This window comes from Erythrolamprus reginae, chromosome 8 (assembly GCF_031021105.1).
Source record: "Erythrolamprus reginae isolate rEryReg1 chromosome 8, rEryReg1.hap1, whole genome shotgun sequence".
NCBI lineage: Eukaryota > Metazoa > Chordata > Lepidosauria > Squamata > Dipsadidae > Erythrolamprus > Erythrolamprus reginae.
The window spans coordinates 35,342,170-35,369,774 of NC_091957.1; the positions used below are offsets into that span (position 1 = coordinate 35,342,170).

The 27,605-nt window shown below is 44.5% G+C and overlaps 1 protein-coding gene across 1 annotated transcript in view; it reads right to left on the bottom strand.

Moving 5' to 3' along the window:
• The window catches only part of EDA (ectodysplasin A), an 80,450-nt gene that overhangs the window by 7,573 nt on the left and 45,272 nt on the right, over positions 1 to 27,605 (bottom strand). The window contains exons 2-6 of the mRNA XM_070760139.1: positions 18,878 to 18,983; positions 8,997 to 9,020; positions 4,176 to 4,355; positions 3,302 to 3,336; positions 1,258 to 1,309 (exon numbers count right to left, since the gene is read on the bottom strand). Coding sequence (XP_070616240.1) covers positions 1,258 to 1,309; positions 3,302 to 3,336; positions 4,176 to 4,355; positions 8,997 to 9,020; positions 18,878 to 18,983 — 397 coding nt within the window. The remainder of the gene's footprint in view (positions 1 to 1,257; positions 1,310 to 3,301; positions 3,337 to 4,175; positions 4,356 to 8,996; positions 9,021 to 18,877; positions 18,984 to 27,605) is intronic.

Here is a 27,605-nt window from a genome sequence, read left to right on the forward strand (position 1 = left end):
TTTTTCTTTGACTGACATCCCCTGATGTGGCTCCTGGAACCCTGGACTGGATTTTGTCAGGCACAAAAAAGGACCAGCTCTACCCATGTCACTCTTAATTAAATTGATTTGCTGCTAAAAAGCAAGGCCTACGAATCTTTTCAACGAACAGTTGGTGCAGAAAGTTGGTGACAAATTTATTTATTTAATCTATTTAGATTAACGGCTTGCCACACTACCTACCTACCTACCTGCCTATCTATTTATTTCACTTGACTAGGACTCTGATTTAGTTTGGATGCTACCTGGAACCTTGATAGCTGACACTTGCTTTGAGTTAGAATAGGGTCAATGCAATTCAAGGGGGGAAGGAGTTGTGGCTACATAGGGATTCTAGGTTGATCCCTCTCTTAACTCTGCCCCCAGCTTCTGCTCCTCTTCTTCTTCCAGATTTGGACTATTCTTCTGCATGCTCCTTTTAAAGCCAAACTCTTGAGGCAACTTTCTGTTGTTGTTCTGTTTTGCTGTTATCTCTCCAGCCTTAAAATAAAATTGCTAATCTCCAGAGCAACTATGCGTGACTGTGTATGGTTGAAACCCGACTCATGACAATAACAAACTGGGGCTATGGAATTCATAGGGTGATCTCTCTCATAGAGATGTTGCGGAAGAAATGGTGGAAGGGCTGGTATGTATACTGATTTGAGAGGAGAGATTTATCTTGGAGATAAATCAAAGAAGGGAAATAAATAAGACAACTTGAAGTGTACTAAGAAAATGCCTTTAAGGTCAAGTCTGTGAGTTGCTGTTGAGCAAGGCGAGAAAATTTGAGAAAAATCTGATGGATGCAAAAATTGGATGGCATTCTGAATACAAATATTTTAGATGGTGACATTTTGTGTTCATTGTCAGTGCTAGGGTTTTTGGTGGTGTTGGAGACAACACTGATTAAAAAAACACTAAAAACAAACTCACAGAGTCACCATGTAAAAGAAAGAAAACTTTCCATGTGACAAAAGTTGTATTTTTTGGAACAGTTGCCAATTCAACAGGTTATTTTCTCATTGCAGAATAATCTGGGAAGCTTCGGAACTCCTGCACAATGAAGCCCTACAGAACTCAATGGGCCTTCAGGAAGACAAGAAGGAGGGTTCTTCCGAGGCTGCAACATCAGATGGGGAAGCAAATATTTGAGAAAAGTCAGTGGGGCTTCAAATGTCCAACAGAGAAGAAGGTCACGCTGAGTCTTTGTTGTGGCTGAGTGCTTAGCATGCTTACCATTCTTGACTTGGATAGCAGAGCCCTGTCCTTGCAGGTGAACTACTGCTGGCTGCAAAAACAGAAGAGAGCAGATTCAGGTCAAAACAATGTAGATTTCTCCCCTGGTTACAGAAATGCCCATATGAACATTTACAATATAGTCCTGAAATTAGGACTATACAGAGGTACCTCTACTTACGAACTTAATTCGTTCCGTGACCAGGTTCTTAAGTAGAAAATTTTGTAAGAAGAAACAATTTTTCCCATAGGAATCAATGTAAAAGCAAATAATGTGTGCGATTGGGGAAACCACAGGGAGGGTGGAGGCCCTGTTTCCTCTCAGGAGATTCCTAGAGTGGCCCCACAGAGGCTTCTCCCTGCCTTTTCCGGCCCTGTTTCCTCCAGGAGATTCCTAGAGAGGCCCCACGGAGACTTCTCCTCGCCTTTTCCGGCCCTGTTTCCTCCAGGAGATTCCTAGAGATGCCCCACAGAGGCTTCTCCTCGCCTTTTCCGGACCTGTTTCCTCCCAGGAGATTCCTAGAGAGGCCCCATAGAGGCTTCTCCCCGCCTTTTCTGGTCCTGTTTCCTCCCAGGAGATTCCTAGAGAGGCCCCACGGAGGCTTCTCCCTGCCTTTTCTGGTCCTGTTTCCTCCAGGAGATTCCTAGAGAGGCCCCATGGAGGCTTCCTCCCACCTTTTCTGGCGCTGTTTCCTCCCAGGAGATTCCTAGAGAGGCCCCACGAAGGTTTCTCCCCACCTTTTCCGGTTACAGTTTTGGAGGCTTGGGTTTGTAAGTGGAAAATGGTTCTTTAGAAGAGGCAAAAAAATCTTGAACACCTGGTTCTTATCTAGAAAAGTTCATAAGTAGAGGCGTTTGTAGGTAGAGGTACCACTGTAATTAGGACTGGAAACCCCAGGCAGCGAGTGACGCCCATGTCACTGTTTCTGGCAGTTACACTGGTGAAGCCCCCTCCCCACCAGGTTACACTCGTTGAATGGACGAAGTGAAAGAATGCTTCCTGGAGGGTTTTTTCTCCCCTCTGTGCAGGAAGGGGAGATCATCCTTGGGGCTGCAGGAATGGGTTCTCCACTTTCAACCTACCCTGCCTTTCTCCCCATGGACTTTTGGAGAAAGCTGGTAGAGATGACTGCAAATTTCATATATTTTATTTATTTATTATTTATATGCTGCCGTCTCCAACAAGGACTCAGGGCGGCTAATAATACTCATGAATATAGAAATAACACAATATAACAGCAACAATAATAATAATAATAGTGCAATAAAAATATAATATCCTAAAAAACCATGCATACAAACTGTCATTCCTAGTTCCAGGCCTGCCAGAAAAGACCGGCAGGGTGAAGATAGTATGGATCTCTGGGGGCAGTTGATTCCAAAGCATCAGAGCCACCACAGAGAAGGCTCTTACCCAAGGTCCCGCCAGCCAATATTGTTTGGCAGATGGGACCTGGAGACTGCAGTCACAGGATTGTGAGCTGCTTGGTAATTGTAAATGCACTTGCTGTTAGGCAAGTCACTGGCATTTACAACCAATTACCAAGCACCTCACAATCCTGTGATTGCCATTTGCAATCTTCTCTACTTTCCCCAAAAATGGGGGAGGATGACACAACTTTTTCTAATGGCCAGAACTGCTTTACGGGCCATAATGCACCTTTCCTAGGCCATCCTAATTTTGAAAGTTTGTTAAACGTCTGGTTGTAAGTTGAGGACAACTTAGAGGAGACCTTGAATTTCTGACCTCGTGGAACTTAAGTCCATTCATTTCTATAAATAACTTAATTGGTCATCAAGAATTTCCTAAATGCAAGCTGGTAAAAAAACTGATACAAATTTTGTGAAATTACAGCAAATAAGTCCTTTAGCAGCATAAAAAATAGATCTAATCTGATCACCTAGGTTTTTATACAGAGGATGGATAATTCTGGCCTGGCTGGGAAAATTAGCTTTTTTGCATTTAAAAAGGAGGCAAAAAGTCATTGGTAATCAAGGGTCACCTGATGTTTCCCCCCCCCCCCCCCCAAGTGAAGTCACTGACCTGTGAATCCCTGGGTCCTGTTCTTTCCGCTGTGCCTGCAAAATAGTTTTTATATTGAGAGTCATATGTGAGCAAGCTTTTTAAGAGAGCATCAAAAACCCAGGCTTTTAAGATTTCATTGGTCTGAGCAGAGGTGGGCTGCTAAGGTGGAACGGTAACATGTGCTCACCCCCGTGGCTCTGAGTGCTAGCAGAGTCCAGTGCAATTCTGCTACTCCACCTGGACATTCCACATAACAGCCTTAATCCTCCTTCCTGCAGACTGCCAAACTAAATCAAGGATTCTGGCAAAACATTAGGTGTCAAGCTTTATTCATTTTATTTTCTAGAGCAGGGGTCCCCAAACTTGGTCACTTTAAGACTTGTGAATGTCCACTCCCAGAATTCTCCAGCCAGCTATGAAGACCTCTGTAGAATACTGTAGACATTTGGAAAGGAGCGGGAGACAGAAACCCAGATCACATAGAATTAATTCCAGATCTTATCTCCGTAGACTTTTCCTAGACACTTTTGCTTGTAGCAGAATTGCCGGCTTTGGGGTTTTTAAACATTTCCAGGAAGAATGCAGAGGCTGCCCAAAGAAGACACCTTGCATTTTCTTTCAACATCTTTTGGTGCAAATTGGGTGCTCTGGGTTGGAGCTCCATTTTTGCTACCCCACTGTGTCTCCCCCCCCCCCCCCACCCCTCCATCCAGGCAACAGCCCACCCCTAGGTGGAGATCAAATATGTAGTTTGGACAAATCCTCTATTTTGTACTCTTTGAGATGGGCCAGATTCCAGGCGTCTTTTCAGGAGACAGTCTCTCAGATTCCTGTATGTAGGCTGCCAGTTTTAATCTTTCTTGCATGTATGTGTGCTCTCCTAAGCACTTACCGGTAGGGCCTTGCAACCCTGGGGGCCCCTGGGGGCCTGGGGCTCCTGGAGGTCCTGGAGGTCCCATCACTGTGGTACCTGGGATGCCAGGGATACCAGGGATTCCAGGGGGCCCTTGGGGTCCAGGTGGTCCGGGAGGGCCTTGGGGCCCAGCAGGTCCGGGAGGGCCAGCTTTTTTGCCTGTGAAAATACAGGGTTACATTTTTCATTTGCATAAACATGGCTTCTAAGCTATGTAGGCAGATTCTATTGCTTCCTGAAGGGGTTGGTTAACAGGACTGACACCACTACTTCCTCCAGCAACTCATTCACATATACCACATTTTTCAGAGTATAAACACACCTTAATTTGGGAGGAGAAAAACAAGGAGGGGGGGAGAATCCACCTCTACCGCCCAGCAATTTGCCTCCCACCTAACAACAAACAGCACAGATAATATACACTGTGTATTTCTGTGCATGTGTGCCTGACCCATAAAAATAGCAAAGAATTGGAGAAATGGACATTGTGGCAGTATATTAATGCCAGAAAGTTTTCTTAAATGTAGTCACACTAACTCCTCCCAACTATTTAAATAGATCTACTCCAGACATGACTAAGTCAGGGTTTAACTCAGCTGCTTTATCTTAATACTAAAAAGGACACTGTTACATTTCAGATTATACTTGTATAGATGCTGTTAAAACTGATGTGGCTTTCTTGAAGTATACATTGGTCTCTGCTATTTAAAAGAAGATACAATAACATTTGGCCTCTTCGGATCAAGCATTTGTTTTTTAAAAAGCCTCTTCATTTTGTTGTCTAGAACAATAATAAACCAGTCTTTTAATAATAAGTCTAATAATTTGAACGTTCTATAGGCATTTATAGTTATTGACTTATCTCCTTGCATCCAGTTTCACTGATTAGCACAAGAAAATAAAATTCTGCCTCTGCCTCTCCCTCCCAGGAATTTGCCTCCTTGCAGTTTTAGTTTTACTTTCATTTTAGCACGTGGGCCTGCCTGCCGCCTCAATCAGCTGCTGGTCAGGAGGCCGATAATCAGTTGCTTGTTCTAATCAGGCTCTGCCCCGTTTGCTTCAAGGAGGTAAACTGCTGGGAGGCAGAGGCCAAAGGGTGGGGGTGGCGGGGTGGGGCTACATTTGGTGTATAAGACACACCCAAGTTTTAATCCCTCTTTTGGGGGGCAAAGACATATGGCATTTGGGGTATTCCCATTCTCTGGACCAGCCTGAGCAAGAGCAGGCAGACAAGGGTCCTGGGATGGTGGATCCCTGTCAGGCAGGGGCAGCCGCTACAGCCACCAGTGCGCTGCATGCGCACCTTCAAGTCTCTGGTATGCGACCGTGTGCATCCCAGCGAGATTTTGCTTCTGCGGATGCGCAGGAAGCAAAATCTTGCAAGTGGACGCATGCGAGACAGAGATTTCGCCAATTTCGGCAAAAATCGCCAAAATTTCACCCATTTAAGTGTCCCTGTCAAGAATTAGGTCAGTCCTAGGTGATGTTCCATTATGTTACCATATAAAGTAAAAGAAGGATATAAGCATGTTGAATGCAGAGTCATAGGGTATAAACTGCAATCTGATTGGGCCAGAGCATTATAAAATGCAAAGCAACTGATTGTTAACGTCCTGTAGTGTTGATATGGAGAAACCTGGATTGGTTTAGTATCTACATGTAAGCAAGCTTTACTGCATATAGTTAAAGCAAAGTTTGTTCCTGTAAATAGAAGACTAAGACAGAAAATATTTGCACTGAAGAGTAAAACTGTTTACTACTGTTTTTCTACCAAAGTGTCTTCGTTATTTCTCTGCACTGGTTCCTAAATTGCCACACTATAAATTCTGGCATATTGTGAAGTCCTGCTGCGTGGCTCTGTATATCTAGACAGTCCCCTCATGAGATTTTGCTTTCTGCACATGCGCAGAAGCAATATCTTGCTGGGATGTGCGTGCGTGCACGCCGGAATACCCAAAGCTGCGCACGCAGCTCCAGTTTAACTACTGGTGTGGCGTCCTCATCTGTACTAGTAGGAACACGCTACTGATCCCCGTTGTAGGTTGTAGGTCAGGCGGGACTGCCAATCTTCTGCTTTGCAGGTTCAGGCAAGGTGGGCTGAATGTCTTTTTCACACCCAGAGACAGGCGGCGGAGCCCCTCCCCAGGCTGCCCTCGCCTCCATCCCCCTGGCCCGTGGCCCGGAGGGACCACTTATTGCCATGAGAGTTATTTTTATCTCCGCTGGTAACTCCTATGCCCGAGGAGCAACGTGGGGATCTGGAAGCCTCACTTCCTTGAGCTTATCTGATTGGATGACACCGCAATGTTATTTTTTTTCCCTCCGCCCGTGTCAAGCCCAATCTTAGGCGCTGCAATGCTCTCTTACTATAAATAGCGCACAGTGCTACAGCCACAAGTTTGCTTTTCATTTAAAAAAAAATAGATACTGCTCAAAAAAATAAAGGGAACACTTAAACAACACAATATAAACTCCAAGTAAATCAAACTTCTGTGAAATTAAACTGTCCACTTAGGAAGCAACACTGATTAACAATCAATTTCATGTTCTGTTTTGCACATTCGACCTTGTACAGAACAAAGTATTCAATGAGAGTATTTCATTCATTCAGATCTAGGATGGGTTCTTTGAGTATTCCCTTTATTTTTTTGAGCAGTGTATAAATGTATAATATAAGATACAAAAAAATGCAAAAGAAAATAGGAGAAAAGATACAGGAGAAAAAAAGAAAAGGGAGGGAAAGAAGGAAAAAGTGTTGACTTCTGCTTTGGTACAGTAAAATAAGATACGAGCATCAAATTTCAACTGTTTACTTTTACATAATAGTACAAAATAGCAACAAACCTATATAAAGTGATAAAACTATACATATTATCAAACTTTCATTTTTTTTCCCACCATTTTCCAAATAAAACCAAAAGTCATTGTATTTTTCCCCCCCTTTGATCAAAGCATTCAGTTTAGACACTCCGTCACTTTCTGCAGCCATTCTTCCATTGTGGAGATCAAAGTGTCCTTCCATTTTTGTACATAATCTGGTTGGTATCAAAGTTCCAATTCCCCTCCCCCCCAAGTCTTTTTCCATCAAGACCAAATGAATAGTTTCTAATTTTTAATTTTTATCGGGATGTAAATCCTAATCCAATACTCCTTTGCTGCATCCACCGTAACATTGCATTGGCATTTCCAACATTCCTTTGAAATACCTGCACACATTCTTGACAGCTTATCTGGGGTTAAATACCAATAAAAATCAAATTTTCTTTAAAAAACAAAACAAAACAGGAGCGGCGGAAGATTCTCCATGCAAAGCTCTTGGAAGTCACCCTTTTCTCAGGATCAATGGTTGTGCCTCTTCAGGCCTGGCTGGCTTCTGGCCAAGCCTCCGTCCAGTCTGCCTGTCAGCTGTCCTGCTTTTGGTCTGAAGTGAATCTCAAACTTCGCAAAATCTGATGTACATTTATTGTAAAATTCCTCTGGTTCATATCATCGCAGACTTCGTAGGAAGAGATGTATACCTAAGCCAGATCTCCCTCCTTCCCACCCACCCGAAAAAAAACAGCCCAGGGGGGAAAAACATGCTCCAGCTGCTTTCTCTAATCCTTCCTAGGGGCCTTCTGCTGCAAAATTAGCTGCCACTTCAGGTCTAACACAATTACACAGAATCCATACTGGCACGTGCAGGCAAGTTCTGGTTCGTGGACACATAGAAACACGGAAGATTGACGGCAGAAAAAGACCTCCTGGTCCATCTAGTCTGCCCTTATACTATTTCCTGTATTTTATCTTAGGATGGATATATGTTTATCCCAGGCATGTTTACATTCAGTGACTGTGGATTTACCAACCACGTCTGCTGGAAGTTTGTTCCAAGCATCTACTACTCTTTCAGTCAAATAATATTAAAATAAAATAAAATAAAATATAAAATAATAAAATAATAAAAATAATAAAAATAAAATAAATAAAATAAATAAAATAAATAAAATAAATAAAATAAATAAAATAAATAAAATAAATAAAATAAATAAAATAAATAAAATAAATAAAATAAATAAAATAAATAAAATAAATAAAATAAATAAAATAAATAAAATAAATAAAATAAATAAAATAAATACAATACAATAAATAAAATAAATACAATAAATACAATAAATAAATAAAATAAAATAAATAAATAAAATAAAGAAATAAAATAAAATAAAAGCAGCGTGCATGGAAGCAAAAAATCTCTCTGAAATCTCGTGCACACGTTTGTCCCCTCGCAAGATTTTGCTCCCTACACAGGTTCAGGAAGCAAAATTTAGCTCGAATTTGCACTTCCACACCAGAGCTGCATAGCTGTGCGCAATTATCCATATCAGTAAGAACCCACTAGTAGGCATGATGTAGGATGGCGTTTCCAATCCGCTGCTGCTCTCCTGTGTACAGGGCAGGCGAAGGGCCTGGAATGACAGCTGGTGTCTTACATTCACATCTGGAGGGGACCTGTACTCTGTGCCAGCCCCTCTCCTCTCCCCACGCTGGCTGGAAATCCCAAAAGCACCAACCCTGTCAGTCTTTGGCAAACCTTTGACGGCTGGGATGTTCCCCAGTGCTTTGGGCCAGCAAAGGATGTTGCTTTGTCTCAAGCCAAATGTCTGGCTTGCAACACGATTTAAGCAGCCATCTAAATCAGATACACAAAAACAGACGACTGGATTTTGGATGGACGATGAAATGGAAAATACTGATAGGCCAGATCACATGTGAGTTTACAGCACGTGTGTGCGTAAAAATAGAAGAAAACAAGCTTACCTTTCTTCTTTTTAGGACTTGGGCCTAGAAGAGAAAAAAAAATAGATGTGCATAAATATTTCTGTTGTTTGAAACCACGTCCCATATTTTATTTATTTATTTATTATTTGGATTTGTATGCCGCCCCTCTCCGAAGACTCGGGGCGGCTCACAACAAGTGAAAAAAACAATCCAATACATAATCCAATTAATTAAAATATTAAAAGTTTTTTTTAAAAAACCCTATACTAACATACACACACACAAGCATACCATGTATAAATTCAGCGGGCCCAGGGGGAGATGTTTAGTTTCCCCATGCCTGACGGCAAAGGTGGGTTTTGAGAAGTTTACGGAAGGCAGGAAGAGTAGGGGCAGTTCTGATCTCCGGGGGGAGTTGGTTCCAGAGAGTCGGTGCCGCCACAGAGAAGACTCTCTCCCTGGGGCCCGCCAACCGACATTGTTTAGTTGACGGGACCCGGAGGAGGCCCACTCTGTAGGACCTAATCGGTCACTGGGATTCGTGCGGCAGAAGGCGGTCTCGGAGATATTCTGATCCGATGCCATGAAGGGCTTTAAAGGTCATAACCAACACTTTGAATTGTGACCGGAAACTGATCGGCAGCCAATGCAGACTGCGGAGTGATGGTGAAACATGGGCATACCTGGGTAAGCCCATGACTGCTCTCGCAGCTGCATTCTGCACGATCTGAAGTTTCCGAACACTTTTCAAAGGTAGCCCCATGTAGAGAGCATTACAGTAGTCGAACCTCGAGGTGATGAAGGCATGAGTGACTGTGAGCAATGAGTCCTGGTCCAGATAGGGCCGCAACTGGTGCACCAGGCGAACCTGGGCAAACGCCCCCCTCGCCACAGCTGAGAGATGGTTTTCTAATGTGAGCTGTCTCTATATCTATTGACATCTGGTGAATAAAGAATAAAAATTCAATCTTCCATTCCTGCACTCAGTATATAAACAAGAACTAAGGGAACTAAAGTACAAATACTTCTATAATTATATTTTGCAATTTAATGTAGTCCTCGTCGGTCTCCTGCCAGAGCAAGAATCACCCCCAGAGGTGATAGAGCCCCAACAAACCCAGGAGGCAATCCCCCTCCAGTTCACGACATCCACACAGAACTTCACGGACAGAGGTTGACTGCTAAGGTGGAACGGTGATGTGTGCTCGCCCACGTGGCTCTGAGGGGTTGCGGAGTCCAGCACAATTCATCTTTTGACTCTTTGGTCCTCACAATCAAGAGAAAAAGGGGCTAAAATTGCTCTGCCTACAGGCCGCGCTTTTTGGGGTGATTCAGAGCAACCTTTTTTTAGGGACAAGTGAAATGTTTATTTATTTGTTTGTTTATATCCCACCTTTGTTGTTATTATAAGTAACTCGAGATGTCAGACATACTCCTTAGATTCACTTCTAGGAATCAAAATAAACAGAGGACCCGTTGTAAAACTCATGGCCCGTTCCCATGGAATTTTTAAAAAATGGAGCAAAAAAAGCCAACCCTGCAAAAAATACGACAAAATATCCGAGGAAAGAAGAATACAGACAATTATAAAATTACCTAAGCATTTAACCAATTTGTCTGAACATGCCTGAAGAAAAATAGAATAACCTGGTGAAAGAACTACAGTTGTGCAATTCCAGATAAATTTGTTGACTAGGAAGCGAGGCATCGAGCTCAAACTCAACCCTGACAAGACAGAGTGACTGTGGGTTTTGCCTCCCAAGGACAATTCCATCTGTCCGTCTGGCGGGTCCCAGGGGAACAGCCTCCTCTGTGGCGGCCCCAGCCATCTGGAATCAACTCCCCTCCAGAGATCAGAACTGCCCCCACCCTCCTTGTCTTTCATAAATTGCTTAACAGCCACCTGTATCGCCAAGCATGGAGGAATTGAGATATCTCCCCCAGGCTTATATAGTTTTATGTATGGTATCCTTGTGTTGTATGGCTTTAATTGACGGGTTTTTAGATGTTTTTTAAATATTAGATTTGTTACAAGGTCAGATTGTTATTATTATTGTTTTGAGCCGCCCCGAGTCTACGGAGAGGGGCAGCATACAAATCTAATAAATTAAATTAAATTAAAATTAAATTAAATTAAGTTCACAACAGAAAGGAGAAGTTTGAAGAGTTTGAAGAGGGGGGCTGCTAAGGTAGAACGGTGATGTGTGCTCGCCTCCGTGGCTCCGAGTGCTAGCAGAGTCCAGCACTATTATGCTACTGCACCTGGGCAGGTAGAAAAATCATGTACAGAGATGCAGGTGTGCCCATGTTTCGGCACAGTTTTTTGCTTCCATGCATGCCGAAATACGGGCGCACTTGTTTCTCCGTGCCTGCAAGGTAATAGCTGGGAAGATTTATTTATTTATTTATTTATTATTTATTAATCAAATTTGTATGCCGCCTCTCTCCGCAGACTCGGGGCGGCTAACAACAGTAATAAAACAATATAAACAAATCTGATATTTAAGTTAATTTTAAAAAGAAACCCCAATTTAAGAGACCAATCATACATATAGACATACCATGCATAAATTTTTTATAAGCCTAGGGGAAAGGAATATCTCAGTTCCCCCATGCCTGACGACAGAGGTGGGTTTTAAGGAGCTTACTAAAGGCAAGGAGGGTGGGGGCAACTCTGATATCTGGGGGGGGGGGTTGGTTCCAGAGGGCCAGGGCCGCCACAGAGAAGGCTCTTCCCCTGGGTCCCGCCAAACGGCATTGTTTAGTCAACGGGACCCGGAGAAGGCCAACGAGTCTTCGGAGAGGGGCGGCATACAAATCGAATAAATAATAATAATAATAATAATAACTCTGTGGGACCTAACTGGTTGCTGGGATTCGTGCGGCAGAAGGCAGTCCCGGAGGTATTCTGGTCCGATGCCATGAAGGGCTTTATAGGTCATAACCAACACTTTGAATTGTGACCGGAAACCAATCGGCAACCAATGCAGAATGCGGAGTGTTGGTGGGCATATTTAGGAAAGCCCATGATAGCTCTCGCAGCTGCATTCTGCACGATCTGGAGTTTCCAAACACTTTTCAAAGGTAGCCCCATGTAGAGAGTGTTACAGTAGTCGAGCCTCGAGGTGATGAGGGCATGATAGTTAGCAGCTAGTTAGGGCTGGGGGGGGGGGGAATACATTCAGAGTATAAGACGCACCCCACATTATCAGCCTCTTTTAGGGAGGAAAAAGTTGTGTCTTATACTCCGAAAAATACGGTACTACTCCAGAGAGCTGCCTTCAGAGAGCTGCATTCCTTCCGAAGCAGCCCAACCCTCTTTCAGAAGAGACAGACGTGATGATGCCTCTGTTTGGGAAGCATCCACCCACAAGCTTCCATCTTGTCAGATTTAGCCTCTGCTTATTGGCTCCCGCCCAGCCCATTCCTGAATTTTGGCATCGGTTCATGACACGCACAGCCTCACCTGGTTGAGGTGTCATGAAGAAACATAGCTAGTCTCAGCAGAATGGTGACACCCCTCCCCAAACTCTTCACGGCTGCCCCCCAATAGTTCCATACAGCAGTGTTTCCCAACCATGGCCACTTGAAGATATCTGGACTTCAACTCCCAGAATTCCCCAGCCAGCATTCGCTGGCTGGGGAATTCTGGGAGTTGAAGTCCAAATATCTTCAAGTGGCCAAGGTTGGGAAACATTGCCGTACAGAACGTAAGGAGCCCCTGGGGACCTGGTACTGCCTTGCGGCCATTTTGATGTCCCCAAAGACCATCAGTTGCTAGAGGCCTCCTCATGAAATTATTCCAGAAATAGAAGCATCCCAGAACATGGTCCCCGACCTCATCTGTGGGGATGATTCGGGAGGAGTCAGATGTATCTTTTAGTTTCTTTTATTAAAGATACATATAAATATAGAGAGAGAATTTTTAATTAGCTATAGGATATAAGATTAAAATTTGGATAAAAGAGTTTGTATTATTCTTTACATTGTTGTAACCTTTTGTAGTAAGACGGTGAGGGGAAAAAATTAATTTAGAATTTTAAGAATTGCTAATATTGTATAAAATTAACAGAAAATTTTACACGGGGAGAGATAAGAGCCTCCATTGAAGGAGTAATGAGAAAAGAAAAGTTTGTATATGATTGATTTTAAGCATTGTTGTTGTGTTTATAACTATATATTGTTTTACTTTATAGAAACATAGAAACATAGAAGTCTGACGGCAGAAAAAGACCTCATGGTCCATCTAGTCTGCCCTTATACTATTTTCTGTATTTTATCTTAGGATGGATATATGTTTATCCCAGGCATGTTTAAATTCAGTTACTGTGGATTTATCTACCACGTCTGCTGGAAGTTTGTTCCAAGCATCTACTACTCTTTCAGTAAAATATTTTCTCATGTTGCTTTTGATCTTTCCCCCAACTAACTTCAGATTGTGTCCCCTTGTTCTTGTGTTCACTTTCCTATTAAAAACACTTCCCTCCTGGACCTTATTTAACCCTTTAACATATTTAAATGTTTCGATCATGTCCCCCCTTTTCCTTCTGTCCCTGAACTCTGAGGGAAAGCAGTTACGTTTCCCCCTGCAAAGGCCTGTGGCTCTACGAGACAACCCTCCCCTAAGGAAACTGCCCATCAGAGTACAGTGATCCCTCGAGTATCGCGAGGGTTATGTTCCAAGACCCCTCGCGATACTCGATTTTTCGCGATATAGTGGTGCGGAAGTAAAAACACCATCTGCGCATGCGCGCCCTTTTTCCATGGCCACGCATGCACAGATGGTGGAGTTTGCGTGGGCGGCGGGGAAGACCCAGGGAAGGTTTATTCAGCCGCCCAGCAGCTGATCTGCTCGGCAGCGCCGCAGCAGCGAGGAGCCGAAGATCGGGGTTTCCCCGCCGCCCACGCAAAGGGGAAACCCCGATCTTCGGCTCCTCGCTGCTGCGGCGCTGCCGAGCAGATCAGCTGCTGGGTGGTCAAAGAAACCTTCCCTGGGTCTTCCCCGCCGCCCACGCAAAGGGGAAACCCCGATCTTCGGCTCCTCGCTGCTGCCCGCCCGCCGCTCGCCCGCCGCCCGCCGCTCAAGAGCAAGAGGGGGAGAGATAGAGAAAGAGAGAGAAGGAAAGAAAGAGATGAGAGAGGGAGGAAGAGAGTGTGAGAGAGGAAGAAGCAAGATAGAGAAAGAGAGAGAGAAAGAAAGATGAGAAAGGAAGAGAGTGACGTCATCGGGTGGGAAAAATCACGATATAGCGTTTCGCGAAGATCGAGATCGCGAAAATCGAGAGATCACTGTATTTTGCTTCTAAATCTTCTCTGAACATTGGGAGATTTTCCCTCAGTCATGTTGCTTCTGGCTTCAGGTGATATAGGACAGTCTATGGTCAGGTGATTCAGATGATATGAAAAGTAAGCTTCTACATTTAGGCAAGAAAAACAAAACGCGCAGGTACAGTATATACGGCACATTGCTCAACAGTAGTAACTGTTGAGGGATCTTGGAGTCCTAGTGGACAACTATTTAAATATGAGCCAGCTGTATGCAGCAGCTGCCAAAAAAGCCAACACAGTTCTAGGCTGCATCAACAGAGGGATAGAATCAAGATCACGTGAAGGGTTAATACCATTTTATAAGTCTTTGGTAAGGCCACACTTGGAATACTGCATTAGGTTTTGGTCGCCACGATGCAAAAAGGATGTTGGGACTCTAGAAAGAGTGCAGAGAAGAGCAATAAAGATTATTAGGGGACTGGAGGCTAAAACATATGAAGGACAGTTGCAGGAACTGGGCATGGCTAATTTAATGAAAAGAAGGACCAGGGGAGACATGTTAGCAGTCTTCCAATATCTCAGGGGTTGCCACAAAGAAGAGGGAGTCAAACTATTCTCCAAACCACCTGAGGGTAGAACAAGAAGCAATGGGTGGAAACTAAACAAGGAGAGAAGGAACTTAGAACTAAGGAGAAATTTCCAGATAGAGAGAACAGTTAATCAATGGAACAGCTTGCCTCCAGACGTTGTGAATGCTCCAACACTGGAAGTTTTTTAAGCAGATGTTGGATAACCATTTTATATACTTATTTGTTTGTTTGTTTATTTGTTTGGATTTATACATCAGCCCTCTGCAAGGACTCGGGGCAGATTACAATACATAAAAAAGAAGAACAATACAATACAATTGTCTAAATCCAATTAATTTAAAAAACAAAATGTACTAGTCTATAAAACCCAGTATTATTTAAAAAATCAATCATACCCAGTCAAACAACAACTATACATAACATTCATCGAGCAGGTGGCTGGAATCTAATCGGCCCAAGCCTGGTGGCACAGATAGGTCTTTAAACTTTTACAGAAAGCGAAGAGGGTGGGGGCAGTATGAATCTCTGCAGGGAGCCGATTCCAGAGGACTGGGGCCCCCACGGAGAAGGCTCTTCCCCTAGGCCCCGTCAACCGACATTGTCTGACTGACGGGACCTGGAAAAGGCCGACTCTGTGGGACCTAACAGGTCGCTGGGATTCATGTGGTAGAAGGTTCCATAGATAATCTGGCCTGATGCAATGTAGGGCTTTATAGGTTATTACCAACATTTTGAATTGCATCCAGAAATTATAAGTATTCAGGGAGCACTGTAAACCACTGTGGAGTGGTATATAACTCTTAAATACTATTGCTATTAATCCATTTCTGTAGGATGTCTGGTCCCAACCTGTGACCCCTGCCCAGAGCAAGCAAAATCCACAAGATCTGGGTGGAATTCAGATGGCCTTCTTTCAACCCAAACCTGGGTTGGTTTGATGACAACAACAACACTACTCATGGTTGGGGGTTAGGGTGAGATCTCACAGCTGTTGTGGAGATCCCACAAGGTGGACCTGCGTTCTAAGAGAGGAATCCAGCTGTCATTCCAGAAAGTGGTGTGTTTTTCCCTCGAAAGGGCTGTTTCTGCATATCAGCTGCAGTCACAATCACAGCAGCACAGCTGCTGGCGTTAATGTGCAATGCCTGAGTGTGTCTAGGTCTATTTACAGCAGGTTGAAGCTTGCCAGAGTGAAGTCTTGCGTCTCTTCTTTCTTCACCTCTCGACTAACAAAAGTTGACAGAAATACTACTCATCTGAGCAAGCACTAAAATCTTTTGGAACCAAAAGTGGACATGATTCATTTTAGAGATAGGGATAAACAGAAAGACAAACAGACAGGGTGGATAAAAAACAACAGGTTTTTTTTAACGGTTTTTGAAATTTAAATCAGATTATTTCTAATTTTTATCAAATTTATTTGAATAAAATGCTTTTGGAGTAAAAATCTAACTAAACATAGTTTCCATTTCAGATACATTAATAATAATAATAGTTTATTCAGCATAAAATGGAGCTTGGTTATGCAGCATGAGGCTGTATATTCTGTATATTCTGCAATATTGGGACTGTCGGTGAGTCAACAGCAGGTCAGAGAAGGAGTTTATTTAAATCAAGTGTTTTCACTTCTGATTTAAATCATGTTTTAAATTGTGATTTTAAATTGACTTGATTTAAATCAAATCAACCCTTCAGACAGACAAAAAAGGAGGGTGGGGGCAGGCCATAACATTAGATGTGTTCCAGTTCTGTTTGCTTGCAATGGATCCTAGATCATGGCACTTCTTTTTAAAAAGGCTTTAAAAAGATTATGAATATGATGGGTTCGTAATTCCTGCTCCATTTTAGGGAAGTCATTTCTTTGGGTTTTTACACTAAACCGTAATGCACTGTTGCTAGCAAAGGACACTGGAACATTTGTTAGACTTTAAGAAATGATATAAGAAAAATCACTGGTTTTGATTAGAGTGATAAAATATTTCACAATTAATAATATTTTGCCCACAATGGTGCCCCTGCGTGTCCGTGCGCGATTTTACTACCTGCCCAGGTGCAGTAGCATAATTGTGCTGGATTCCGTCACCATTCCACCTTAGCAGCCCACCTCTGCCAGGACATTGCAATCATCATAAACATGAGTCAGTTGCCAAATGTCTGGAGTTTGATCATGTGACCCTGGAGATGCTACAGTGGTCATAAGGGTGAAAAATGGCCATAAAGTCATTGTAACATTTGACAGTCACTAAATAAATGGTTTTAAGTTGAGTATAACCTGTATTGTTTGGGTGGAAGATGTTTTGATGCTCCAGACAGAAATGGTATTTGAGGGGGGAGAAGAAAAAAAGCAGCTTAATCACAGAAACAATCTTCAGCTGGCCACTTCCTCTCAGCCCAGCCAGACTCACAAGGCTGGGTGGGCTGAAGGGCCACGAAGAAGGAAGCACTAGACATATATATCCCCTCAAGTGCTTGGTGGAAAGATGGGTCACCTAACATCAAAAACGTCATCAACGGTGCCAGCTCAGGAAGCTCAAACTGTCCAAGGAGCTGATGATCCAGTTGTACAGAGGCATCACTGAGTCTGTCATCTGTGCCTCTATAACTGTCTGGTTTGGTTCTGCAACCCAACAAGACCGACACAGATTTCAGAGGAAAATCAGAACTGCAGAAAAAACAATTGCTACCAACCTTCCTTCCATTGAGGACCTGTATACTGCAACTTGGGCGTCCTCCTCGATCCACAGCTCACATTAGAGAAACATCTTTCAGCTGTGGCGAGCGGGGCGTTTGCCCAGGTTCGCCTGGTGCACCAGTTGCGGCCCTATCTGGACCGGGACTCATTGCTCACAGTCACTCATGCCCTCATCACCTCGAGGCTCAACTACTGTAATGCTCTCTACATGGGGCTACCTTTGAAAAGTGTTCGGAAACTCCAGATCGTGCAGAATGCAGCTGCGAGAGCAATCATGGGTTTCCCTAAATATGCCCATGTTACACCAACACTCCGCAGTCTGCATTGGTTGCCAATCAGTTTCCGGTCACAATTCAAAGTGTTGGTTATGACCTATAAAGCCCTTCATGGCACCGGGCCAAATTATCTCCGGGACCACCTTCTGCCGCACAAATCCCAGCAACCGGTTAGGTCCCACAGAGTGGGCCTTCTCCGGGTCCCGTTACTAAACAATGTCGTTTGGCGGGACCCAGAGGAAGAGCCTTCTCTGTGGTGGCCCCGGCTCTCTGGAACCAACTCCCCCCAGAGATTAGAATAGCCCCCACCCTTCTTGCCTTTCGTAAGCTTCTTAAAACCCACCTCTGTCATCAGGCATGGGGAAACTAAGATATTCTTTCCCCCTAGGCCTCTACAATTTATATATGGTATGTTTGCATGTATGATTGGTTTTAAAATAAGGGTTTTTAGCTGTTTTAGTATTGGATTGTTGCATGTTGTTTTTACCACTGTTGTTAGCCGCCCCGAGTCTACGGAGAGGGGCGGCATACAAATCCAATATATAAATAAATAAATAAATAAATAAGTCAAAAAGAGGGTGGGGAAAATATTTACTGACCACTCACATCCTGGACATAAACTGTTTCAACTCCTACCCTCAAAATGTCGCTATATAGCACTGCACACCAGAACAATTAGACACAAAAACATTTTTTCCCAAATGTAATCACTCTGCTAAACAAATAGTTCCCTCACCACTGTCAAACTATTTACTATTACTATTACCATTAATCTTTTCATTGTTCCCATCACCCATCTCCTCCCACTTTTGACTGCAGGACTGTAACTTGTTGCTTGAATCCTTATTATTTATATTGACTGGTTCCTAATATGATTGGTTTCCTTATTTTGCATGGACTATTATTAATATTGTACCTTATGATTCTTGACAAGCTTATATTTTCTTTTATGTACACTGAGAGCATCTGCACCAAAGACAAATTCCTTGTGTGTCCAATCACACTTGGTCAATAAAGAATTCTATTCTATTCTATTCTTAATCTTTGATGTAGGACCCCATTTGTTGGGAGACAATCTAAAGGATGCCAACTCACTTTCTGATCCTTCGCTGTTCTTGCTTCTTTTGTTTCTGCGCAAGTGGTGGCTTTCTTCTTTAAAGAGGGGCCTCTCCTCGGGGGAGAAGAAATTCAGCCAGGCCATCTAAGAGAAGAAGGGCAGAAGTCAGCATGGGCCAGCACAGCACAAATAATTCACTTAAGGCAGTTTGGAAAAACAAATAATGCACATTGCTAAAATTAGCAACTTTGACAATTAAAATGTAAGAGCAGCAGCCAAACTACATCCAGCTCGATTTCCAGAGAAGCAGTTGTGATATTGAATAAACACGAGACCTATGAGAGGTCGGGGGGGGGGGGGAATGAAAAACTGATAATTATATTGCCACCAGTTTAAAGAGTCACACAAAGGGAATCAAAATATTTTTAGCAGGATATTAAAACTGTTCTGTTATGAATAATTTGGAATAAATGTCCACATTTCTATTTTTAAAGTATTCTATTGATATGAAGATCACCTAGAAAGTAATACATCACATTTTTTTCCTTAGCCTACAGTAATGGTAAGAATGCAAACTTTAGGTATACGTTATTTGTATTGTCAGGAGTGTGAGTGTATATTTTGCATTTCTTCAGACAGATAGTGTAGCTGCAGCTGTATTTTGAAATGGCGTCTGTAAGTGATGTACGTTACAAGCAGCATGTCGTCATTGAATTTCTCACTATGGAGAAAGAAACTGTTGGAAACATTCACAAACGTTTGTGTACAGTTGATGGAGAATCTGCAGTCGACAGAAGTATGGCTAGTTACTGGGCACAGAGGGGGAGGCCATTAGAAGACAGTTCGGCAGAGCTCCAAGAGTTGCAGCGTTCGGGATGGCCAGCCACGGCTGTCACACTTCTGTGTGTAATGTTTGTGAATGTTCCCAACAGTTTCTTTTTCTGCAGTGAGAAATTCAATTACGAATACAAAGAAATTACACACAAGAAAGAATGATGTTTCTTCTACACTCCCTATTTTTCCATGTAATCTCTGTCCCGTTCTATGGCCTCCCTCCAATGAGACACAACGGTGTGTATGCCCTGTCGGTACCACTCCTTGTTCGGGTCACAAAGCCATTTCTGCAGTGTGCGAATCATCTCTTTGCCTTCATAATGGCCTCACCCTCTGCCCAGTAACTAACCGTACTTTTGTTGACTGCAGATTCTCCATAAACTGTACACGAACGTTTGTGAATGTTCCCAACAGTTTCTTTCTCCACAGTGAGAAATTCAATGATGACACGCTGCTTGTAACGTACATCACTTACAGGCGCCATTCTGAAACACAGTTGCAGCTACACTATCTGTCTGAAAAAATGCAAAATATACACTCGCACTCCTGACACTTCAAATAATGTATATCTAAAGTTTCGTATTCGTACTATTACTGTAGGCTGAGAAAAAAAATGTGGTGCATTACTTTCTGGGCGACCCTCGTATTAATTTTTATAGTTTTAAATTTTCTAATTTGTTTGAAACTACTAAATTTGGACTTCAAAGGACAATTCAGAGAAATAGTTTTGTAAGAAAAAAAATGAGATCCTGCCACCTATCGCTCAGCTCCATGTTTTTGATCTCTGACCTAACCTCATATCTAATGCTTCCTTCTGAAAACCCATGTGGGGCTCAACATAAGATGGTACGAAGCAGGAAGTGGAGATTCCTGCAGAAGGAATACCAACACACGGCCCCCTTTGGAGGGGAGTGCAGCTACACCTGGAATTACAACCATCGTCAACCTGTTCTGCAAAGGGAAAGTCCACAATGGACAAGCACCAACACAATGATAGGTAACCACCAGTAACATGTCAAACAGATGACAAAAGCAATGAAACTCTTCTCAATCAATCAGAATAGAGCTGGAAGGGACCTTGGAGGTCTTCTAGTCAAACCCTCTGCTCAAGCAGGAGACTCTGTACTGTTTCAGAGAAATGGCTGTCCAATCTCTTCTTAAATACTTAAAGCGGCAAGACTGAGCTACACACAGAACTGGAAAAAATTAATTATACCAACAGAACCAACTGGTAATTAGAAAATAGGCGTTGATTGCTTACCTGAACGCCTCTTCTCGTACGGTGAGCGGGTACAGCAGTCACATGGGTTGCTCATGTCCAATCCGGTGAAACTGAGCCTAGTGTTAAAAAAGCTTGCCGGATCCGCCCCTTCCCCAGAATTCGCGAATCCATAGACTAGGCTCAGCTGTGAAGCTCTATAGTGTTCAACTCTCATAGTTAAAGGAAGAAAAGTTATAGGAAGGAAAAGAAGACACATACAAGGGCGGGAAGTGACTGCTGTACCCGCTCACTGTACGAGAAGAGGCGTTCAGGTAAGCAATCAACGCCTATTCTCCGTACTGAAGGAGCGGGTCCAGCAGTCACATGGGACATACCCAATAGATGGTCCCTAGGGTGGGATTAGATTGCTATCGTGTGAGATAACGGATTGGAGTACCCTTCTGCCGAAGGCAGCGTCCGCTGAAGCGTAAGAATCAATCTTGTAGTGCCTGATGAAGGAGTTTGGCGAGGCCCAAGTGGCTGCTTTGCAGACCTCCTCCAACGGGGCTTGAGTCGCCCAAGCGGCCGAGGTGGCTGCGCTCCTGGTGGAATGCGCTGTGATGTTCCTTGGAACTGAGAGGGAGGCCGACTCATAGGCCTTAGATATAGTCCCTCTGATCCAACGGCCTATTACTGTTGAAGACACTTTGGCCCCCATGACTCTGGGGTGATAGGCTATAAAAAGTGCTTCTGACCTCCGAAAAGGTCCTGTGCGTTGGATATAGATTCTCAGCGCTCTAATGAGATCCAGGGTGTGCCATCTAATTGCCAAAGGATGGTCTCGTTGGAGGGAGAAAGAAGGTAGAACAATATCCTGAGTTCTGTGGAACATGGAACTGACCTTGGGTAAGAAGGTGGGGTCCAGTCGCAAGACTACCTTGTCTTGATGGAATTGACAAAGGTCCTGCCTGATTGAGAGGGCAGCCAGCTCCGAAATGCGTCGGGCAGAGGTAATAGCCACCAGGAATGCTACTTTAAAGGATAGGTACCTGAGGGACGCCGATTTTAAGGGTTCGTATGGTGCCTGCGTGAGGGAATGGAGAACCCGTGGCAAATCCCAGGATGGATACCTGTGGACCCTGGACGGTCTGAGGTTGGCTATGCCCTTGAGGAATTCCTGAACTGCTGGGAAGGATCGGAGAGGCTGTCTGCGGGGGCCCCCTAGGACAGATGAAATGGCTGCCAGATGACGCCGGAGGGTGCTGGTGGAAAGTCCTTTATGGAAACCTTGCATAAGGAAGGAAATGATTCTGTGAATGGGAATGCACAGGGGAGAGATGCCTTCCTGTAGACACCACTGGTGAAACTTGGACCACGTGTGGTCGTAGATTCGATTGGTCGAGGCCCTCCTGGCCTTCAAAATGACCTCCACTGTATCGGGGTCGTGACCACGCAGTTCTAAGTCTCTCCTGATAACAGCCAGGCGGTGAGGTGGAACCACTCCGGGTCTGGATGGAAAGAGGCCCCCTGCCGCAGCATATCCGCCGAAACGGGGAGTCGCCAAGGGTCCTGGATGGACAACTGTTGGAGATCCGCGAACCAGGGCCGGCGGGGCCAATGAGGGGCGATTAAGATTACCCGGGCCCTCTCGGTGAGGACCTTGTGAATCACGTCCGGGAGAATTGGAATTGGAGGGAATGCGTAAAGTAGGCCTGGAGGCCAGGGGCTCCGGAGGGCATTGATTGCTTCCGCTCCCGGGGATGGAAATCTGGAAAAGAAGCGAGGGAGTTGGGCGTTCGCGTTGGTCGCGAAGAGATCCAGGATTGGTAGACCGAACCTGAGGCTGATTTGATGGAACAGGTCTTGATGGAGGTTCCACTCTCCTGGGTCTAACGTTGCTCGAGATAGCCAATCCGCCTGGACGTTGAGGCTCCCCGAGATGTGGTCGGCTAGGAGCGACCGAAGATGTTTTTCCGCCCAAAGGCCTAACTTGAGGGCCTCCCTCATGAGAGCCTTGGATCTCGTGCCCCCCTGTCTGCAGATATGGCTTTTCGTGGCAATGTTGTCGGTGAGAATGAGAACGTGCCGGTTGGGGATGCGAGGAGAGAATTGCTTCAGAGCCAGGGAGACGGCTCTTAACTCTAGCCAATTGATTGGCTTGGAAGCTTCCTCCGGGGACCACGTGCCCTGGGCTATCATCCCCTGGGCGTGGGCTCCCCATCCCGATAGACTGGCATCTGTGGTGATGACAAATTGATCCGGGCACCTGAACGGGGATCCTTTGTCCATGGCCGGAGACTTCCACCACTTGAAGGATCTGCGAACCATTGGTGGGATGACAATGCGACGATTTGAGTTGCTGTGCCCCGATCTCTGAAAGGGTAATAGGAGCCACTGAAGTTCCCTAGCATGAAGGCGCGCCCAGGGAATGATGCCTATGCATGACACCATCTTCCCCAAAAGGGAAGACAAGATTACTATGGATACTGAAGGCTTTGATAAAATGCCAGAAATTAACTCCCCTATACTGAATTTTCTCTCGGGAGAGAGAAACACCTGGGAGGATTCTGAATTAATAATGGATCCCAGGTGTAATATGGATGTGGACGGTTGGAGATGACTTTTATCAAAATTGATGGAAAATCCATGGTCCTGAAGGACTGACATGGTGATAGAAAGGTCTGTTTTCACTTTCTCTAGGGAGTTCCCATGAATCAAAATATCATCAAGATAACATAAAATGTGGATGGGAGACGCCCGGATATAGGCCGCCAGGGACCCCAAGAGCTTTGTAAAGACCCGAGGGGCCGAGGAAAGGCCAAATGGCATCGCCCTATACTGGAAATGCCTGCCTTGAAAGGAAAAACGTAAAAATTTTCTGTGGCATTTGGCTATAGGAATGTGAAGGTAGGCCTCAGTAAGGTCTAAAGAGGCCATGAAATCTCCCGTGTGGATGGCGGCCAAAATAGAAGATAAGGAGTGCATCTTAAACTTTCTATATTTGATGAATAGGTTCAGCTTCTTTAAATCCAAAATCGCTCTCCAACCTCCGGAGGACTTTGGAACCATAAATAGAATGGAATAAAAACCTAGGCCCTTCTGACCGGCAGGAACCGGTTGAATGGCTCTGATGGACAATAAGTGAGAAATGGCCTCCTCCATACGGTTACAATCTGAGGAGGACCTGGGAGAAGGGCAAGAAATAAAACGTTTTGGGGGGGGAGAAATAAACTCTAACAGGAGGCCAGTTTGAACCGTATCAATGACCCAAGGGTCCTTGGAAGTGAGACGCCAATTAGAGGCGAAATGGGCTAGGCGACCCCCTATGGGAATAGAAGAAAAATTACCATCTAGGTTTCTTTGAAGCCCTGTTAGATGACGCTCCCCTTTGGAAGCGAAAAACTCTGCCCCTGGGGTTCCTACTTTGGGAATGAAAGCGAGGGGAATACTGACCTGGAGATCTCTGATAGGAAGCCGCTTGGTCTTGCTGGCGCCCTGGGCGACGAAAGGACTGCGTTTTGGTAGCCTTTTTGGTAGTTGGACCCAAAACTTTCTTCTTGTCCGTGGTTTCCGTGAGGAGTGGATCCAGAAGATCACCGAAAAGAAGGTCGCGCTTTAAGGGTCCCTGGGATAACTGCCACTTCTGGCGTACTCCCGCTTGCCAAGGGCGAATCCATAGGAGTCTTCTTGCCGTTGTAGAAGCTGCAATAGACTTAGCAGAGAATCTAGTAGATTGTAAGGTGGCATCGGCCACGTACTGGGCAGCTGCAAAGACCTTGTTGAAGTCTTGTTGACCTCTCAAATCATCGGGAGGAATATGCTGTTGAAGTTGGCGAAGCCACAGAAGCATGGCTCTGGAGAAAAAAGAAGCCGCTGCAGAACTTTTAATGGCCCAGGAATCTGCGGTGAATCCTCTTTTGAGCATTTGTTCAATCCGCTTGTCCTCTGGGCGAAGGACTTCCCCTGCTTCGCCTGGCACAGCCGCCGCCGAGTGAAGGATCTTGACAGGTTCATCCGGTTTAGGAAAAGACAGGAGCTCCTCATAGGAAGAGGAAAGTTTGTACAATTTTCTATCCTTGGTAGAGGGGTTAAGGCCAGAGGCTGGGAAATCCCACTGTTTAAGTAAAGCATCTTTAAACAATTTAGGCATAGGAATTACCTCATTATCCTCCTGTTCCTCTGTGAAGTAAGGTAAATTTTCCTCCGGGGGATCAGTGGATGTGGAGGCCTGTTTCTCCTGGGCCGCTAATCCCGTAGAAATTCTAGCTTTGAGGAGGAGAGATTTGAACAATTGAGAAGGAAAAATAGTAATTGGAGAAGGAAACTTTATTTGGGATTCCTCATCATCTGAGAGGCCTTGAAAGGGATCCTCATCCTCCTCCATATCCTCATATTCGTCCTGAGAGGAATCTGAATCATCCTGAATAGGAGCTCTAACCGCTGGGGAAGAACCCAAGGGGCGGGAGGGACGAGGAAGAGGAGGAGGTAGGGAAAGCTCATTGATGGTAGAGAGTTTGGCATCAATGGCCTTGGACAACACAGAAAAAATAGATTGGAATTCAGGAGGTAAATTAGAAATATCAGCAGGAATGGCAGAAGAATTCCTGAAGGCCTGGGAGGATCCTGGCTGGGGGGAATCTTCAATAATATCTGGTTCCTCTGGACCTATTCCCCATAGGTTAGGCTGGGGTCTGTCTAGGTTTGGCTCATCCAGAGATAACACAGGGACCCCAGAAGGAGGCAGACTAGAAGCCTCTGGGGGGTCTTGACTATTGAGTACTTGGGCCTGTACTTTCAAACGTTTTGCTGATTTGTCATGGATTCTTTGTAGGGCTAGGTCCCTTCTCTTCTCAGCCCTGGTGACCTTGGTCGAGGGGCGGGCCCCTGGAGAAGAGGAGGAGGAGGCCTGGGGAATACTAGTAATCTCATCGCCTGTAGGCCTGGCCTCTCTGGGACCTTTAGTTGTGCCTCTCTTGGGAAAAGTAGCCATAGTCTGACAATTAACAGAAGACAAGGCTGAGCCAATAACTGAATAATTAGGGAGAAGAATTTCAAGGACTTCCCAAGAGGAATGGATCCTGCTCCGAGGCCTCGGAGCTGCTGAGACTTGAGGTCAATCTGGGCAAACCCAGAGTTCGTGTCCCCAAATCCAGCGGGGCCAGCCTCCCTAAACTTTTAAATTAAAGTAAACCAAGGCACTCTGGTTGGAGGCTTAGCCGGTGGAGAATTAAGCCTGGGCGTCCCAAAGCCCACTCCGGGATCCACGCGGTGGACTGAGGCCTACGCGGCTGGCAGGAGGCCAACACGAGAGGCCTAAATTTTAAAAAAGGGCGCGAAGGCCTTCGCGCCGAAAAAAATCGCTCCGTAATAGAATTCTTAAAGGAGAAGCGATCGACTAAGTCCAGGAGACTAGAAGCGTCTCACTCCGCAGGAGGTATTATTTTAAGCCCTTTAATAGTAATACAATAAGGAATCAATAAATCAATACTTGCACCAAAACCTCCAGGCCAAAGGATTAAAAGAATCCACAAGCGGCAGCAGGAATCGTAACCGGCAAACCGCCGGGGGAAAACGAAACCGCAACTTCTCCAAGGAAAAAAGCCGAGCCACAGACGGCTGGCGCTATTAGTGCAAGTAAATAATAAAGATAAAACAATTCTTACTACTCTTGAAGGAAAAGATCGAAGGGAAGGTGTTAGAATGTTGAACGAGCTATCACAATACAACCGCAGGATATGCGAACTGAGCGAATTCTGGGGAAGGGGCGGATCCGGCAAGCTTTTTTAACACTAGGCTCAGTTCCACCGGATTGGACATGAGCAACCCATGTGACTGCTGGACCCGCTCCTTCAGTACGGAGAAATACTAGAACACGCAAACACGAATAAAATTACACTAGAATTGCAAAATAAACAGGAAATGAATATTATACTGTATGTGGGAAATTTTATAAATGGATAGAGGAGAAGATGGTAAAACAAAAGGGGATAATGTAGAAACGGCAATGTAAAAAGAACCTTATTTCAAATAGAAACATAAAAAAAGAAGATTGACGGCAGAAAAAGACCTCATGGTGCATCTAGTGTGCCCTTATACTATTTCCTGCATTTGCATAAATATGTAAAGGCTTTTGTAATTTTTGTGTATTGTGAATTGCGTCCCACTCCCTGCAGCTAAAAAAAACCCCATTCTCCAAAGTCATTCAGCCCCCCTGCATGTACCCGGGGGTACATGCTCAACTATTTGAGAAGCAATGAACTAAGCCAAGCATGCCCTATTCACGTCAGTAGAGGAGGCCTTTAAATTTGCTGCCTTTCAACCAATGAACTAAACAGTTCGGCTTCATAACTTTAAGCTTAGTAATAGCACAAATCAATCTTTTGGAGACAGTTCTTTGAGAAGCAAAGGGGCTGGGAATAGTGGAGTTAGACACTATCATCAAATGATCTAACAGCACTGCAATTCTTTGGCACATGCGTTTCTTCATAATGACACAGGTTTAGTTCAGCATGGATGATATGATCATTAAACAGGTGCTGAAGTTAGTATAAAGTTTCAAAAAGAGTATAATACCTCAACCCCAAGGAATGTGCAGTTTGCCTTAGGGAGGTCATTCCACCTGATTTCACATCTTATCCTTCACATTGCAATGCCCAAGGTAACGCAAGAGAAAAATCTGGGTTTTTGTGTAACAGAAAACCAACATTTGAGTCATAGAAGGTCGCAAATTT